Below are 15619 nucleotides of genomic sequence, written 5' to 3' on the forward strand. Positions count from 1 at the left end.
GCTGGCTTTGAACTCAAAGGTTCCAGGGTAAGCTCGCTCACATGTTGGTTGGATTCGTTTCCACCTCAACTTCATCTCTCTTGTCGTTAGAGTTACATCTGAATCTAGACCTCCATCTAGATGTAGCCGAATTCAAGCCTCTGACGACAATGGAAAGATTCATAGGCTCGCATCCAACACAAGTTATTCGTAAATCCCAGAAAACCATGGCTAATAACTTTAGTCTTGACGATCTCTACAATGTGCACGACACTGTGATCTTGATGTATGGCCCCATAGGGTTGGATGCTAGGTTACGCCGCCACAGTGACGCACCTACGCCATCGTACTCAAAACTTCTCAGAATTCACTCTGAGACAATATACTCCAGGCGATTGAAAACGCCCCCTTTGCAATCAATCGACCAACACGTCAATTCGTGTTCTGTACGGGGAGCTGGATACTACTAAGGTGTTGATGTGATGTCACATTGCGCCCGTGGATCGCCGAAGTACATCGCCTCATGCGAGCCGCATCATGATGACCCCGCCCAACTGCCTCTACCACAATTGGTGCGGTGCCCCAACTTCAAACATCTCCGCCAGCGTATCCCATTTCCTCGCAGCAGCATCTCCGCTCGCTCTCGCCACACCCTTGAGACCACCGCTTATGAACCGGAGGTGCTTATCGAAATCCCTCCGTATCTCGCGCAGAACCTCAAGATACGTCCTGTCCGCATCGGCTGTGACGGCACTATGATCCTGCTCCGAAAGAAATGACTCGTCTTCCTCCTCACTGACCTTTAAAAATCGTTCACCGTGACTTTTGCCCGAATCCATAGGCGACCTCATCACAGAAAGTCGTGACAGCTCCTGTGTTTCCTCCGCATCCCGTTCAGCTTCGAACTTGCGTGTGTCTTCGAGTCGGATGGCGAGGTCCAGGATATCGAGTATACATTGGTGGATTGCGTTCAGCCTGCTGTTGAGACAGGCCTCGTCAAGCATACGCTTTGAGAAGGTAGCGTGAACGGCAATCATAGCGTCTACATCCTCTGCCCTGCCGAGATCTTCTCGGAGCTTACTAGTGAGAGGGCCAATCACAATGTTTAAAAGGTAAAACTGCAAGGAACTGGTAAACCAGAGTAGTTTCGAGCGGAGACCAAAGTATATGGCCTGCTCTGGGCAGCTGTCGGACATTGCTTGTGAGACTAAGCGTTGTTGTTTGAGGACATAAGTCGCGCGTCGAAGCTGTAGAAGCAGTGTGAAGACGGCCTGGTACTGGGCAATACTATCGTCGGACAATATAATTCGAACAGGCCATGCCATCCTGTACGCAATCGTAATAGCTGGCAAGCAATGCCGGACTGATCTTCGAGCAACTACAATATCCTCCTGAGCATGGTGTCCAGATCCGGACACGCTGAGTCGGTGCGAATCGACTATCGTGGCGAATGCCTCATGAGCCTGTCCCGTGAGTGTAAATCGATCATGCCATTTGGGGTTGAGGAGGTCGATGTTGTTGAAGATTCCGAAGGCCAATGCATCGGCTCGTGACCCATCTGCCATAAGATAGACATGGTGGAGTGCGTCTAGGACTGACCACATGCCGCAAGAGTCAAACAACGCATGTCGGAGTGTTACAGATGCTGCGTGGTGTTTGCTTTCCATCCAACTCTCGAATGCAACATTGAATATCTCGGAAAAGGGGGCGAAATGTCCAAACTCGGACGCACCCAAGCCTGCAAAGTCGAGATTGGGCTCAGGCATTTGTTCTTGACGAGTTTCGTGCCTCCCGAGAAGCTTCAGTATAATGACACTTTTCCCAGTTGTGAATATCCTGTTGGAAGCCGGCTGTAAGAACCCTGGGACGTGTAAAGCACCGTCTGGCGTTCTACGCAGTCTGTATTGGTCTTGCCATACTTGACTCATCGGTACTTGCACTTTAGCCTTGGTTATGAAAAATGTCTTGTCCCCTTCGAGAAGATCTCCTTCCTCCATCCATCGACGAATCGGGCGGAGATAAATCTGAAAGCATTCGAAAAAGATTGTGCCAAGGAATTCGTAAATCGAGTTGTTGTTCTCCAGTTGCGCAATCCCGGCAGACTCGAACAGCAGCTCTAAGTACCGAAACGGATGGGGATATTTCTCGCGATCCAGCTGTTGGATAATGTTTGATAAACTGAGCAGCGGAGTGACATGAGGTTGCACTTCCTGCAGCAGCTTGACGAGGCTGATAACCGTGTCCGCCTTGATATCAACCAAAAGGCATTGGATGGCAGATGTCTTTTGATCAAAATAACGAAGCCTTTTCTGCACCACATCCGCAAACACCTGCATCAAGGGGATTTTCTGGGGTTTGGAAGTGAAGTCTCGAAGGATCTGTATCTGGCGACCATATTCACCGAACGAGCCCAGAAGTGCTCTGCATGTCTCCCATGACGCATGTTTGAGCTGGAATCTCGTCAACGGCTCCCCCCGAGGACCAAATAAGTCATTTGGAAGTCCATTCAGCATGAATAGTACCTCACGCACAGCCTGGATCTCCGAGATAATGACTCGGTGAGGCTTGCCCGCGGAGGTCCGGTGCGGCGTCGTTCTCCACGACTGACTGTCGTCGAGTTCTTTCAATACATCCTCATCCCGGACGTCAATGACATAATCTGTTGGCCGTGGCCGATGTTGGGCCTCAAGGCTAGACTGCGTAGTGCTTTCAGACTTGACCGACCCTTCGAAATCCTCATCTGCGTAATCATCGTCTGAACTATCATTGGTGAAATCGACCTTCTGCCAAAGCTGACGATCCGTTGCCCAGCCATCTTCTTGGGCAATTTCATCCCATGTGAGCTTCGCCCCTGGATCTTCTTTTGGTTGCCGGAGCAATTCCAAATCGAAAAGCTTGGACTTTTTGACAGGTTGATCTGATAACTCCAACAAGAAGTGCAGCATCTCTGGTGTAAATTTAGTAGAGATTAAAGAGAGTGCATCCAGGTTTTCTCGAAGTGCATCGGCTAATTCGTCTCTGTTGAGAACCCGAAAGTGCTCTTCGAGCCCATTGAGGTGATCATCTACATTGAACTGGTTGGTGCGCAAGAAGTTGTTATATCGGAGTTTGCGTAAGCTGGACTCCCTCAAGACATTGAGTCGTTCCACGTCTGACTATTGGTTCTTTAGTATCGGAGGTTTATACTGTCATGGATCAGTCTCATACCTGGCTTGAAGATGAGGTTATCACGGTTATCAGCTCTTCAGTCAACTCGGTGAGCCTCGCAGCAAATGCCATGGCACTCAAGAGAACTCGAAATTAAGAGTACATGAGACAATGGAGTTGTAATTTCTCGATATCAAATGGTGGCTGTGGTCAATGCAGGGAGCGATTCTAGATCAATATTATGCAAAGCATTAGTCGAATTAAAGTGCATCAACTTAAAGCATCAATGTCGTTGGACGCGTTTGACGCGTATTTGGGCTCCCCAAGCAAGGAAGCTGTAACTGACGCCAGGGAGTTGCCAACCCGACAAGCGATAAGCAGTTCGCACGGCGCAGCGTCACCCAAAATCCCATTTTTACCCGCGGATTGAAGTACCCTAACACTGTGTGATGCCCCTTTTTGTAGATTTTTCCGATTTCCTGAAACTGCAGGCAGTCAATCATCGCGGCCTTGCGAGCAAAACTTCAAATCTGTCACTTTTGCTGACATTTCAAAGCGCAGCCACTCGTCGCACAGCAGACGAGATACTATTTCGAATTCTCACGGGGACGCAATAATGTTTGCGTAGCCGCCAACTGCTTTATCTAAAGTTGTTTACTTTTCATGCCTTTCTCCACTACGGTTTAAACCTCTACCGAAGCTGGCTGGATACGCAGCCCCGATACCTCCCGCCATCGACGTGAAATAGTTGATGAACCACGCGCATTCACCGACACTATGGCCATTGCTAGGCCAGTCCGCGCCCTCGGGCTTGCCGCTATCATGATGTGGTGTTTTTTCCTCTGGACGATATTCCGGCCAGGAGCAGGCATCAAAGGACCGGGCGATAGTCTCGCCAACCTCGAGAGGGATCCGAATCTCGACCGTAAGCATGTCCTTCGCCGACGATGTTGGGGATGCTCGTCTGTACTGATATGATGAATAGCCACAGGAGAGCCGGAAGGACACCTTGTCCATACCTCAGATGCCTATCTACCCGATGCCAACCCGTCCGCTCGTATAAACGCGACTCTGTTGGCCCTGGTTCGAAACGAAGAGTTGGAGGGCATGTTGCAATCGATGCGCGACTTGGAAAGAACATGGAACCACAAGTTCAACTACCCATGGACTTTTTTTAACGATGTGCCCTTCACGGAGGAATTCAAGCGAAAGACACAGGCCGTGACGAAAGCCAAGTGCAACTATGGTATGTGTAGCTCAGCACTGGCACTTGGGAAGGGATATATATGTCGCTGACACTGCTGGTGGCAGAACTCATTCCGAAGGAACACTGGGAGGTACCGTCCTGGATCAATGACGATCTGTACAAAGAATCCGTCAAGATCCTCGAGGAACATGATATCCAATACGCTGACAAGATCTCGTACCATCAAATGTGTCGCTGGAACAGTGGGCTATTCTACAAGCATCCAGCTCTCCAAAACACCCAGTACTATTGGCGGGTCGAACCCAAGGTCCATTTTTTCTGCGACGTCGATTATGACGTGTTCCGATACATGCACGACAACAACAAGACGTACGGGTTCACCATCAACCTGTACGATGCACCCTATTCGGTCCCGAGTCTGTGGCCCGAGACGATCAAATTCTTGGCCCAGCACTCGGAATACCTCCACGACAACAACGCTAGGGACTGGGTCACAGACAAACTTCGACGTCCTAGCCACAATGACCAGGCAAGTGGCTACTCAACTTGCCATTTCTGGAGTAACTTTGAAATCGGTGACATGACGTTCTGGCGAAGCCAAGCGTACGAGGACTATTTTAACCATTTGGACCGAGCCGGAGGTTTCTTTTATGAGCGATGGGGCGATGCGCCCGTACACAGTATTGCACTCGGTCTCTTTGAGGACTCGAGTAGAATCCACTGGTAAGTCTCAATCACGTGTGTCCTACTCATGTGACGATGCTAATCACCAATTCCAGGTTCCGTGATATCGGATACCAACATATCCCCTTCTTCAACTGCCCCAACTCGCCAAAATGTCACGGATGTACCACAGGCCGCTTCACTGATGGCGAAGCTTGGCTCAACATGGAAGACTGTCGGCCAAACTGGTTCAAATACGTTGGGATGGGCTAGACGACTTTGTGGTGGACTTTTTGGACCACCTGCATGAGATACCATTACGGAAAGGAAGTGTATTAATGTCAGGGTAGTCCGTCATGGATATAAACTAGCATTGAATGATTGGGGCACATGGTGTTAATGGCGTTGGGAAGATATTGATATAGACGCATATTTTGCGCGACCTGATGAATACCACAAATATAAATTTATGTTTTAAGATGCTCAAATGGCCTTGGCCCAGTCTGTGTGACTCGGTTCGGCTGTATCTATTCTATTATTGATATCCGAAGACGGTGACGGCACCAGACGTTCCGCCTACACAGTATTGATCTCCGAAGCCATGCTCTCGCCAGGCCATGCAGCTAACAACGTTATTGCGCTCCTTTTCTTTGCCATCCTTCCCTATAAGCTTCTTTCGTGTCTCCGCTCCGGCAGGACCCCAGGGGACATTGACCTTTGCTTTCACCTCTCCAGTCACGACATCCCAAGCCCACAGCTTGCCGTCTCCGTTCTGCTCCGGTTTGCCATTCATCTCATCACCGGCTAGGACATACTGGTCCTTGCCTCCCAAAATAGCCTGCATACGTAAATCCTCATTCTTCCTCCCCGGGTCGGCATACGTCTTCAGGCAACCCCCGCTCTCCCGATCCATTAACCGCACCTTACTATCCAAACTCCCCACCAAGACCGCCTTTCCGTCTTTGGTTAAACAAAGACTCGTCACGCTCGGCCCCTGCACATCCGTCACGCACCTTCCCATTCGCACATCGTAGCTCCTCACCCTCCCGTCCACGCTACCGGCCAGAATCTCAGGCCCCCGCACCACCACCGCCGAGATAGCGTCCCGCGCCTCGGTGAGCACCTGTACCGGCTTGAACGAGGTGCTCTTGCAATCCCAGAGCCGCACGCTCGCATCCAGGCTCCCGCTTACGATGAGGCTGTCGTCCTCGCCCGCTAAAGCGACGGCATTGATGCGCGCGCTGTGACTTTGCGCGTTGCCGCCGAAACGCCGGATTGTCTTGGCTGTCGTTACGTCCCACAGGAAGACGGTGCGGTCGCCCCCCGAGGAGGCGAAGCGCGCGTTGTCGGAGGAGACGGTTAGGGAGAGGACTTCGTAGCCGTGCGCGGAGTAGGTTTGGATCAGGCGGCCTTCGGGGATGGAAGGTGGTGATGAAGGGATTTTAGCGGTGATGTATGAGGAGTTGGAGGAGGAGGGGTAGATAGAGGTGTTAGGTTGGGGATTGTAGAGCCTGATGGAACGGTCTGAGGAGCCGGTTAGGATATAGGTCCCTGGAGAGGCGGAATATGTGACGGCGTGGACGGCGCCTGTAAGGTGTTAGTGTTGTTATGAGATGGAAGCCGGATATTCGCAGCCATTTTCCTTCCGTACTCCATATGATTCAACATACGAGTTGGGAATTCACCAGGGGTACTTACCGTTTGAGCCCAATAGGTGCGCAATGGGCTTGTCAGGGAAAGCCATTATTGACTTGTGCGGTTGCCATAGCCGTGCTTGAGAGATACAACTCAGAACAGGGGGGGAATGCCCGAAGCCCCAGTAGTGAATTTTCTTTGGCCAGATATATGATCTTCAATTCAACTCGATTCGTGACAGCCTCATTATGGCCGAGACTAAATACCGCAGTGGTATATTTCAATGAGTTGCTGGATTAAAGATGAAGTGTAATTTTATATCAACCCAACTTGCACGACTTCAAGACCAGGGAAACTGTAGTACTCTGGCAGCCCCACTATGGTTATGAACCACCACGCGCTATACGGAATGGGTTAATCATTAAACCGGCATGCACTATCGCCTGCCGCAGTGCCTGTAAGTGGCCGGTACATTACTGGACGCGATGCCACCCCAAAAAAGTTTCGAAGCTCGACAGCCAACATTTGGCGTCTACACATTCGCCTCTACAGTACCTCATAATATGCACACCACTTGACGGCAAGCGGTTGCAATGCTTCGAGCGAGTAACCAGGCAGTGCGCCGTATCGGAACCCATTACATTTTTCCGACTTGTGTAGTAGGAACCCGCAGCGCTTTTGTTTCTGGACTGCGGCCACCCGCAAGCGCAACCCATCATGTCCAGAATGCTTCTAGATTGTTGTCGGGGACAGCGACGAGAAGTGCCCCGACAACAGCTGAAACACCACCCGACTGCGCCGATGCCAATATAGTAAGCCTCGTGAAGACTGGTGGCAAGAAGAAGAAGAAAAAGAAGTCAACCCCGACGCCGGCAAAGACTGTACCGAAACCCGCAACGAAAACGGCGAAGTCTGCAACGGAGACGGCGGCTCCGAAAAAGACTGCCTTGAAGCGAGTGAACAAGGCCGCATCCGCACCAGGCAATAAGACAGATGCGCGTCGTCAGTTGGAAGTGCTTCAGGGTGCGCTCGTCGCGCTCAAGAAAGTGCTTGCCACAGAGAATATTGATATTGGTGACGTCGCCGGCCTCAAGTCAGATAGCGCACCAGGAGAAGCGAAAACTACATCTTCCAAAAAGGCCAAGAAACAGAAGGCAGCATCTACCGTCTCTACCGGGCAACCTGGGAAATCGGAAGCCGCTTCTACCGACTCAGCTAAGCAAGATGGCGTCCCACCGCCTCCAGAAGGGCTCAAGAACAAGAAGGAGAAGCCGTTGGGAAGGAAAACAAACGCCAAATCAACCGACGGAATTTCCTTAGGAGAATTGAGAAGAATGCTTGCAGGCGACTCAAAGGCTTTGGCCGTGCCAAAAGAAATGAGGATAGACCGTGACTTACAAGAAGATCTTGCAGAGGACCCTACTCTTTCTCTACCTCTAGCTGTGGCTCACTCACTGCGATCGCAGGGAGAACTTGAGATTAGGGAGTTGGGTTCCGAAAACCCCTCAGTTGAAGCGGCGAAGGGCGTTTTTCCGCCCACGACCCAAGGCGTAAAAGGAGGGCGGAAAGCATTTGCCAAAGCGACGGCCAAGGTCAAGACCAAAACCAAGACAGTCAAGAAGGCGGTATCAAGATCCCGCACTAAGTTAGCGCATGATATGCTCGAAGGTGGCGAAAACGCCCCTTCTACAACGCCGATCGATGTCAAGCGACTCTACAGTCATGACTTGAACTTGGTGCCCATCGTCAAACCTCAGCCAGCCGTGCCATCGGTATCTTACGGCTTAGACCGAGTATTATTTAACCCTGGTGTTTACCATCTCCAAGACCCTCGTTCGAGAGTCTACAATTTCGATCCCTACCTTTCGAAGATTATGCCCATCAAAGAGTTCGACTTCAATGCTCTGAAACAATACGTCACATCTTCCAAGGACGAAACCCTGATCGCGACCGCGCGTGAGCACGGCAAGAAGTATACTGGCTCTACATCGAGCATGACATCAATGTTGTCTCACTTTCACTTCCTCCTGTCGTCCTGGCGGCCCATTAATTCTGAGATGGTGTCACAAGGTTTCCCCGTCGAGTCGGAACAATACACTGCTATTATGAGAGCGCCAGCTGCAACTTTCCTGCACTGGAAAGATGGCGTGTACGCTATAGATGCAGACAAGGAATATGACAGTTCTAATATTCTTAGCATGCTTGGAAAGTCAATGGAGAAGCTGTTGACAATGACAAAAGAAGAATACGAACGATATCGCCATGTCAACTCTGATCAGATCTCGGAGGAGGAGCGTAATGCCGACGAAGCTTTTCATTACACTGGCTTGGGAGATTTCATGATGCGTTCTCAGTTGGATGCCCATGACCCCAGAGTTCCCGGGACTGGTATGTTCGACCTCAAGACGCGGGCCGTCATCTCCATTCGCATGGATGCCAAAGGTTTCCAAAAAGGCTTGGGATATGAAATCCGCCAGCGCTTCGGACAGTGGGAATCATTCGAACGAGAATATCATGATATGATACGGTCGGCGTTCTTGAAATACTCGCTCCAGGTTCGCATGGGCCGAATGGATGGCATCTTCGTTGCGTTTCACAATACGCAACGAATATTTGGGTTCCAGTACATTCCTCTTGAGGAGATGGACCTGTCTCTTCACGGGACATCTAATGTACTTCTGGGCGACAAGGAATTCAAGCTTAGTCTCGGCCTCCTCAACGAACTTCTCGACCGTGCCACCAATAAGTTCCCTGAGCAATCTCTGCGGCTGCACTTTGAGACCAGACAATCTGAAAAGACCCCCTTTATGTATTTCTTCGCTAAACCCGTCGCCCCCGGCGAGATCGAGGCCGTGCAGAATGCCGGCAAAGCCTCCATAGACGCTTTTGAGACGGAGGTTTTGGGGTTGGGAAAAAGCCCAGCTACGACAGGGGCTACCCCTGAAAGCGAAGATGTTCTTGATATCGAAGATGCCGAGGACGCTGAGGACAGCGGACCTTCCGAGATCCAAGACATGGAGGACGTTGCAACCTGGGAAGAAGTCCGCGCCATGGTTGATGAGGCCATGGAGGCCGATGAAGTCGGTGTAGGCGCCGTGAGAGAAGCTATCGAGATAGCACTGGACGAGAGTGGCTTGCTAGAGTCCCAGTCTATTGAGAACACTCGAAGATATGTTGATGCTTTGCTCAGCGCGATTACTGGCAATGAAGTGTCTGACGAGCCTCAGCCTTCCGAGGACAACTCCGTTGCCCAACCATCAGAATTGGGACAGGACGAGGATATGGCTGACAAAAACACATCGTTGCCGGATTCCTCCAACGAAGACGGAGTGATAAATGCTGTGGAGGCCAGAAACGACCCCTGCGATGAATCGGAGTCCTTGGCCGATGCCACTAGTGGCGACTCCGTTGAGACCGAAAATTCAGGGCCCTCAGAATCTCATCCTGAGGGAGATTCTACGAGCAACCCACCAATCAACCAGGGTGCTCTCTATCGCTCTGCCCAATCACCTCTGGGCGAGACAGAACAAGGACTTGAAGACGAATCTGCGCTGGAGCCTCTGCAAATGCAGGATGAACAAATCCCGAAATCGGACGACGTCTCTTTACAAGAAGCCAACGACGAACAGTCGCAGGAATCGCAGAAGATCACCTTGGCAGCCTCAGACACCGAGGTTGCCAACGATGTTGGGATCTCGACTTCGGAGTCAGCTTCAACACCAGCGTCTTCACAAGAGGAAATTGAGGCCGAAGATGAAGAGGAAGCGGAGGAGTCGAATGGCGATAACAATCCAAATGCTAGCATGATGACACTGAGAAATCTGATCAAGCGAATGGCTCAAAAGGTTGACGTAGGAAAGCCATCGGCAGCCCAGCGGGAGGCCGACGATTCATCTCGACTCAAGGAGTTTGAGCGCATCCTGAGAAACATGATTACGCAGTCTAAAGCAGAGGACGCTGCTAGGGACATCGAAGATGCGAACGACGAAGAATTGGCCGAGCTTACTGAAGAAAAAGCCTCGTGCAAGTCCAAAGAGGCTCGTGATTCAGAACTCGATGGCTCGCTCCTCGGCATGGTGCTGACTATACGCAACACGGTCAATGGTGAGTATGTCACACGGCCTAATGAACTCGGGGAACACGACGACTGGGCCGTCGAGTACAATATCGATGAGATGGACGCCAAACGAACAAGAAGGCTCTACGAAATGTGCAAGACAAGGCGGCAGAAGATTTTCTCTTCATCTGGTGACAGGGATGTGCAATGGCACCAGATGTGGAAGGGTCAGCTAAGCATGTCCACCCAAAAGGGTCGCACTTTCCGCGAACAGGAGACCATGGAAGCCAAGACGAAGCCTGTGTACGTCGTCGGTGAAGAGGGTGCCAAGACCTATGAGGAGGTTTTTGGGGCCGACGAGGTCGTCGAGCTGGAAGCAGTCACGACAAGTGGGCAGGGGAAAATCGAAACAAGCGAACAGGAAGAAGTCGACACGGCTGAGCAGGAGATGGAGAAGAAGGGGGGCGATGACGTGAAAACTTGAATGTACGATCCACCCCGACCGAGAGAGGTCTGGAGATGATGTAAAATTAGACATGTGCGATGGTTGTATTATACGTCACTCATGTGAACTGAGGAAATGGATATCAGACGCAGCCAGTTGGGGAGCTGGTTCATGTCATCAAACCTTTACAACCTCACTCTGTAAATATACACACAACATTTCGATACTTTTCACTGCTCCTCCAGTGGACTCACAGATCCGGTCGATCCGTAATACATCAACATAGACCAGGTGACAATTGTTAATGCTCCACTCGCGACCGTATTGACAAATACTTTAATCATTACATATGTAGTTATTCCCCGGTGTCCAATTCCGGCCGTCCGGAACCGGTGGAGATCTCAGGGGCCGCCGGCAATTTACAGACCCCACTTCCCGGTAGGTAACACTGCTCGACAACGCCGATCCTTCCGTGTATCCAGTCAATCCGAATAATCCCCCTAACGCCGATTAAATATAAGGTGGGTTTGAATGGCAACCTGAGGATAGCCTGCTCTGTCTGCCTTTGACCGGACCTGATCAAGGATATATATGTTCCTGTAATCTCGTTCTCCCAAAGCTCCAGACATCGTCATCCATAGACTCAGCCCCCGCTTATCCAGATTTCTTCGTCATCTCATGCTCGGCTTACGATACGTTTCACATCCCCTCGATCCTTCCCGCCATCTTGCCAACCATGTTCTTGCGAGAAACGGAAAAGGATTTTCTCAATGGATGGCATATTACACACAGTCAACTTGGGGGGAGGAGGAGGAGGGGTGCCGGCATGCGACAAGCCGGGGACAGGATGTACAAAAGTTTTTGGGGTATGATTCCGACTATATCGACGACCTCAAATCACAACGCTTCTCAATGCTCGTAGCCAGCTCCGCGCTGCCAAGGACTGTTGAGCAGTATTAGTCATTTGTGCCAAGACTGGGGTCATAATAACCTTACCTTGCGTTGTTCTCTGCTCGAAACACGTGCGGGCTGGCATTATTCTGCGTGTCAAGGCCGTCTGAGGGGTGTGCGGGCTGGGTTGGGGTTACCGATGTGATGGGAGTATGCGGTTCGTGGCCTGAACTGGCAACTGAAGGCGCCTGGTGCGTATACTCATTGGGCACGTGCCATCGATCAGAAGATAAAGACTGCTTCTCAGGGTGTTGGACTTCACTGTGAAGTTCTAATTCAGACGCGAAGCCTCCCCTACCATCCCCGCGGGCCGCAGCACCCAAAGCGTCCAGTTCCGTCGTTGTGTTCAGTTGGCTTTGAGACTTCATGAAAGAAGTACGATCGTCGGCCATGTACTGATATCTACCATCAGGGTTTCCATGGAAGAAGACAAGGGTAGTCGTGATGATGAGCATGATCAGTAGGACGAGTGTGAATGCCGCATTGAGAATCCACAGGACGACACCCACGATACCCGTCGCCAACGGAGGCTGGTTGAAAATTTCGGTGAAGATGAGAAGCATGATGGCGTTCAGGAAGTTAACGACACAGATGGCAATATTAAACGAGTTAGTTTTCTTGTCCATCCATGGCCGTAAGACGGTGGCGGCGATCAGTGCAGCGGCTTCGATAATGATCAAGGCAATGGCCTGGGCGGCTCCTGACGCAAAAGCAATGAATATCGCCTTCAACAAGGTGTACCCCAGCACAGGTACTATGAAGTAGTATGCCGAGGCTCGGAACTGGATGTACAGGAATCCCCACTTGTTGAGAGTGTGTAGATCGGAAAACAATATGTAAGCCGGATTCTTGTGCAGTGTGACAGACCGCTTGGCAATTCGAATGACCTTGTACGACGCCCAAGCCAGGGTTCCAGTTAAGCCGAGAAAGAAACCAATCGCCAGGACAACTTCGGCAGCCGAATCCCTCTCTGCGAGCTGCCAGAGACACAGAATGGCGATCGGAGCATATCCGATCAGAGAGATTCGAAATAGAATACCCTTCAATACGGTGCGCCAGCCATTTCGGAAGTCCTGGAAGATGTCGCCTCTCATCCATTTCGCCTTGACGAAAGCCTCGCAGAGCCCCTTGAATGCAGCAACAAACACAATCGTCGCGAGGAGAATGATCCAGAAGAAGATGACTCCGGTCATGAAAATATTGGTAGTCTCGATCAAAGCTCTAAAGGCCACTCGCGGAATGCCCGTGATGACATAACTGCCCGAACTGGTCTGCGTGGTGTCTGCTCGCCTGGCAAGACTATGCGCAGCTACAGGCAGTCTTGCGGTTGCGCTCTCGAACAGATCCAAGGCCGGTCGAACCATGTGCAGAGCACGCTTTTCAACTTGAACGGAGACTTGCGCCAAGGAGCTGAAGAGCTCAGATGGCGTTCCACCGGTAGCTCGCTGGTACCAGGTGTAAATGCTCTCCAGAAAGGCGACTTTGATTATGCCGAGACTCCATTGAAAGTCCTGGGTCCACGCTTGCACGACGGGAGGGAGGGATATTCGGACGAGACCAACAATGGCCTGGGCTTGAAAGTAGCTACACAATGACAGGGCATTGGCAGCGACGTGTGACGCGGTATTGGAATGGCCCAGGCCAGAAAAGATAGCAGAAGATAGCAGGGCCAGGCCGGTAACTATGGCGGCTGCCCACTTGACTCCTAGGAGGTCCACCGTTTTTCCGTTGGAGATGTTGGTCTCAACACAAGCCACGCTGTGTCCAGCTGACGAGCCATCGGTGCTATTGATGAAGACTCGAACCTTGGCATCAAGGTCCGGAAACGTGTAGGCGATAGTGGGAATCTGATCAACCGCATCCTTGTTCAGGAAGAGGTTGAAGGGAGTTGACGTCTTGCCGGCCGTCATGGGACAGAAGCCAGCGAAGCCGGTGTCGCAGGGGTTGATGGTTCTGCGCATAAATTCGTAGCCATAAATGAATATGGCGATGTCGAAGACGACGTGGCTTTCGATAGAGGAGACGGCTAGCATGTTGACGAAAACAGAGGCATTGTTTGGCGTAAAGACGACATTGAATCGACTCGCTGTGAAACCCGAATTCTCCTGACACGTATTGAGGGAGGTTGAGCTGAGTACCCTTTCAGCATTTGCCACGGGAGCGCGGGAGATGGCCGCGATGGCGAGGAAGAGGCCCGCCGACGAGATCCTCATCTTGCTAATTGGCGCCGATATTCCAATGGTAATCCGATCGCAAGGTTAACACAGTTCAATGGATAGTATTGAGGTCGCAACTGAGGGTATCGGGTCTCGCACGACCAGAGTTGTTGTTTGCCGCAGTCGAACGGGGAGGTCTGAATCGGTAAGGTTTGGGCCGCCCAAGGAGGTAGCGAGGTAAATCAGAAAATGAGGCTGCGGTCAGGGAGAGAAAGTGAGTGACGCTTCCGCAGGATGCCCAATTCGCCCAAGTATGATTCACATCGAATGCGATGATGCGAAAAGATGGGGAAAGGCGTGAAATGTCGAGAGAGCAAGGCGACGTGAGATGTTGATGCGGAGGCCAGTTGTGTTGCTGCGGGCGTGGGTGAACGGGAGGGGGACCAGAGGATGGGCGACGAGATAACCTTTTAGGTGAAATACGAACTTGCTGATGTACTAGTCAGAGGCCACCTGCAACTGTAAATCTGTATCTGCAGACGCGTCGGGTTGGCTGAGATCCTCGCCTGTCTAACCTAAGGGTACACCAGGAGCGGAAAGATGATTCAGATTCGTCGTATCGGAATTGAGAAATTAAGATGATTCAGGTTTTACGGGCACAAACCTACGAACTTGGGACGGTGATGAGCCTTAGTAGACAGTGTAGTGTTTGACAACAGATGCGACGAGTTACGAAGTAGGACATCAAGGCACTCAACGACTTCAGTGCACCACAATGGTACTCATTTTTGCGACAACAGATCATCTCGTTCACGACAGTTCTGTTTCGGGTACAATGACAACATGCTATCACTGGAGAATTTTGTCCGGGGAATAAGTTGGCAGGAACAACCGAACAAACAGTCAATAATCGACGGAAGGAAGCGGCGCAGAGCGTTGCATCATGCATTGCACCCTGGTTCGCATGCTTGCCTTGCCTTGCAGGGACAGCGGCGGGGAATCCGGAAGCGGGACGGAAACCACAAAAGTTCACGACTACTACTTATAAGTCAAGCGTGTAAGTCAATTCTTCAAAAAGGTAAGTTGATCGCGTTGACCCAGATGGGATTTGTTTTCAGTCTTGGGGACATGTTCCCAGTTCAAGAGCTTGTTCGTCTTCCCGGCCTGCTACTACGGTATTTGCAATTCCCATCTTTCTTTCCACAGGTCAGCCGGCCGGCCGTGACACACTCTGCAAACATGGTGCAAGCAAAGCCCATCAGACCCACGACGACACGACATAACGGACAGCTCGTCGGTCCCCGTAGAAAGCTGAGGGACCAGGGTGATATCAAACTAGAGTATGGACGGCACGTGCTGTGGGAACTTGGGACTCTACT

At 51.2% G+C, this 15619-nt stretch overlaps 5 protein-coding genes across 5 annotated transcripts; 2 read left to right on the plus strand and 3 right to left on the minus strand.

Annotated features, from left to right (window-relative positions):
• Nucleotides 1–254: 254 nt before the first annotated feature.
• On the minus strand, nucleotides 255–3431 carry BCR38DRAFT_417694 (Spc98 family-domain-containing protein). Its single transcript, XM_040859168.1, has 2 exons — nucleotides 3187–3431; nucleotides 255–3134 (listed from the first exon to the last, which is right to left on the minus strand). Exons 1-2 carry the CDS (start codon nucleotides 3256–3258, stop codon nucleotides 540–542), a joined length of 2667 nt encoding a protein of 888 aa, XP_040721259.1. The 5' UTR covers nucleotides 3259–3431; the 3' UTR covers nucleotides 255–539.
• A 188-nt stretch (nucleotides 3432–3619) lies between these two features.
• Nucleotides 3620–5481, plus strand: BCR38DRAFT_359328 (glycosyltransferase family 15 protein). Its single transcript, XM_040857146.1, has 4 exons — nucleotides 3620–4051; nucleotides 4112–4372; nucleotides 4438–5056; nucleotides 5113–5481. Exons 1-4 carry the CDS (start codon nucleotides 3904–3906, stop codon nucleotides 5267–5269), a joined length of 1185 nt encoding a protein of 394 aa, XP_040721260.1. The 5' UTR covers nucleotides 3620–3903; the 3' UTR covers nucleotides 5270–5481.
• BCR38DRAFT_382483 (WD40-repeat-containing domain protein) lies at nucleotides 5474–6981 on the minus strand. The gene is made up of 2 exons (XM_040857428.1): nucleotides 6695–6981; nucleotides 5474–6583 (listed from the first exon to the last, which is right to left on the minus strand). Exons 1-2 carry the CDS (start codon nucleotides 6738–6740, stop codon nucleotides 5532–5534), a joined length of 1098 nt encoding a protein of 365 aa, XP_040721261.1. The 5' UTR covers nucleotides 6741–6981; the 3' UTR covers nucleotides 5474–5531.
• A 1347-nt stretch (nucleotides 6982–8328) lies between these two features.
• Nucleotides 8329–11040, plus strand: BCR38DRAFT_308739 (mitochondrial protein Pet127-domain-containing protein; the record flags this gene model as incomplete). Its single annotated transcript, XM_040854635.1, has 2 exons — nucleotides 8329–9876; nucleotides 10339–11040. Coding segments are annotated over 2 exons (2250 nt in total), but the record flags the coding sequence as incomplete, so codon positions are not given.
• A 1002-nt stretch (nucleotides 11041–12042) lies between these two features.
• BCR38DRAFT_454147 (calcium spray protein) lies at nucleotides 12043–14297 on the minus strand (the record flags this gene model as incomplete). The annotated part of the gene is made up of 2 exons (XM_040861679.1): nucleotides 12043–12076; nucleotides 12130–14297. The coding sequence occupies 2 exons, from the start codon at nucleotides 14295–14297 to the stop codon at nucleotides 12043–12045; spliced, it is 2202 nt and encodes a 733-aa protein (XP_040721263.1).
• Nucleotides 14298–15619: the final 1322 nt, after the last annotated feature.

Source organism: Pseudomassariella vexata, assembly GCF_002105095.1.
Source record: "Pseudomassariella vexata strain CBS 129021 chromosome Unknown BCR38scaffold_1, whole genome shotgun sequence".
Taxonomy (NCBI): Eukaryota; Fungi; Ascomycota; class Sordariomycetes; order Amphisphaeriales; family Pseudomassariaceae; genus Pseudomassariella; species Pseudomassariella vexata.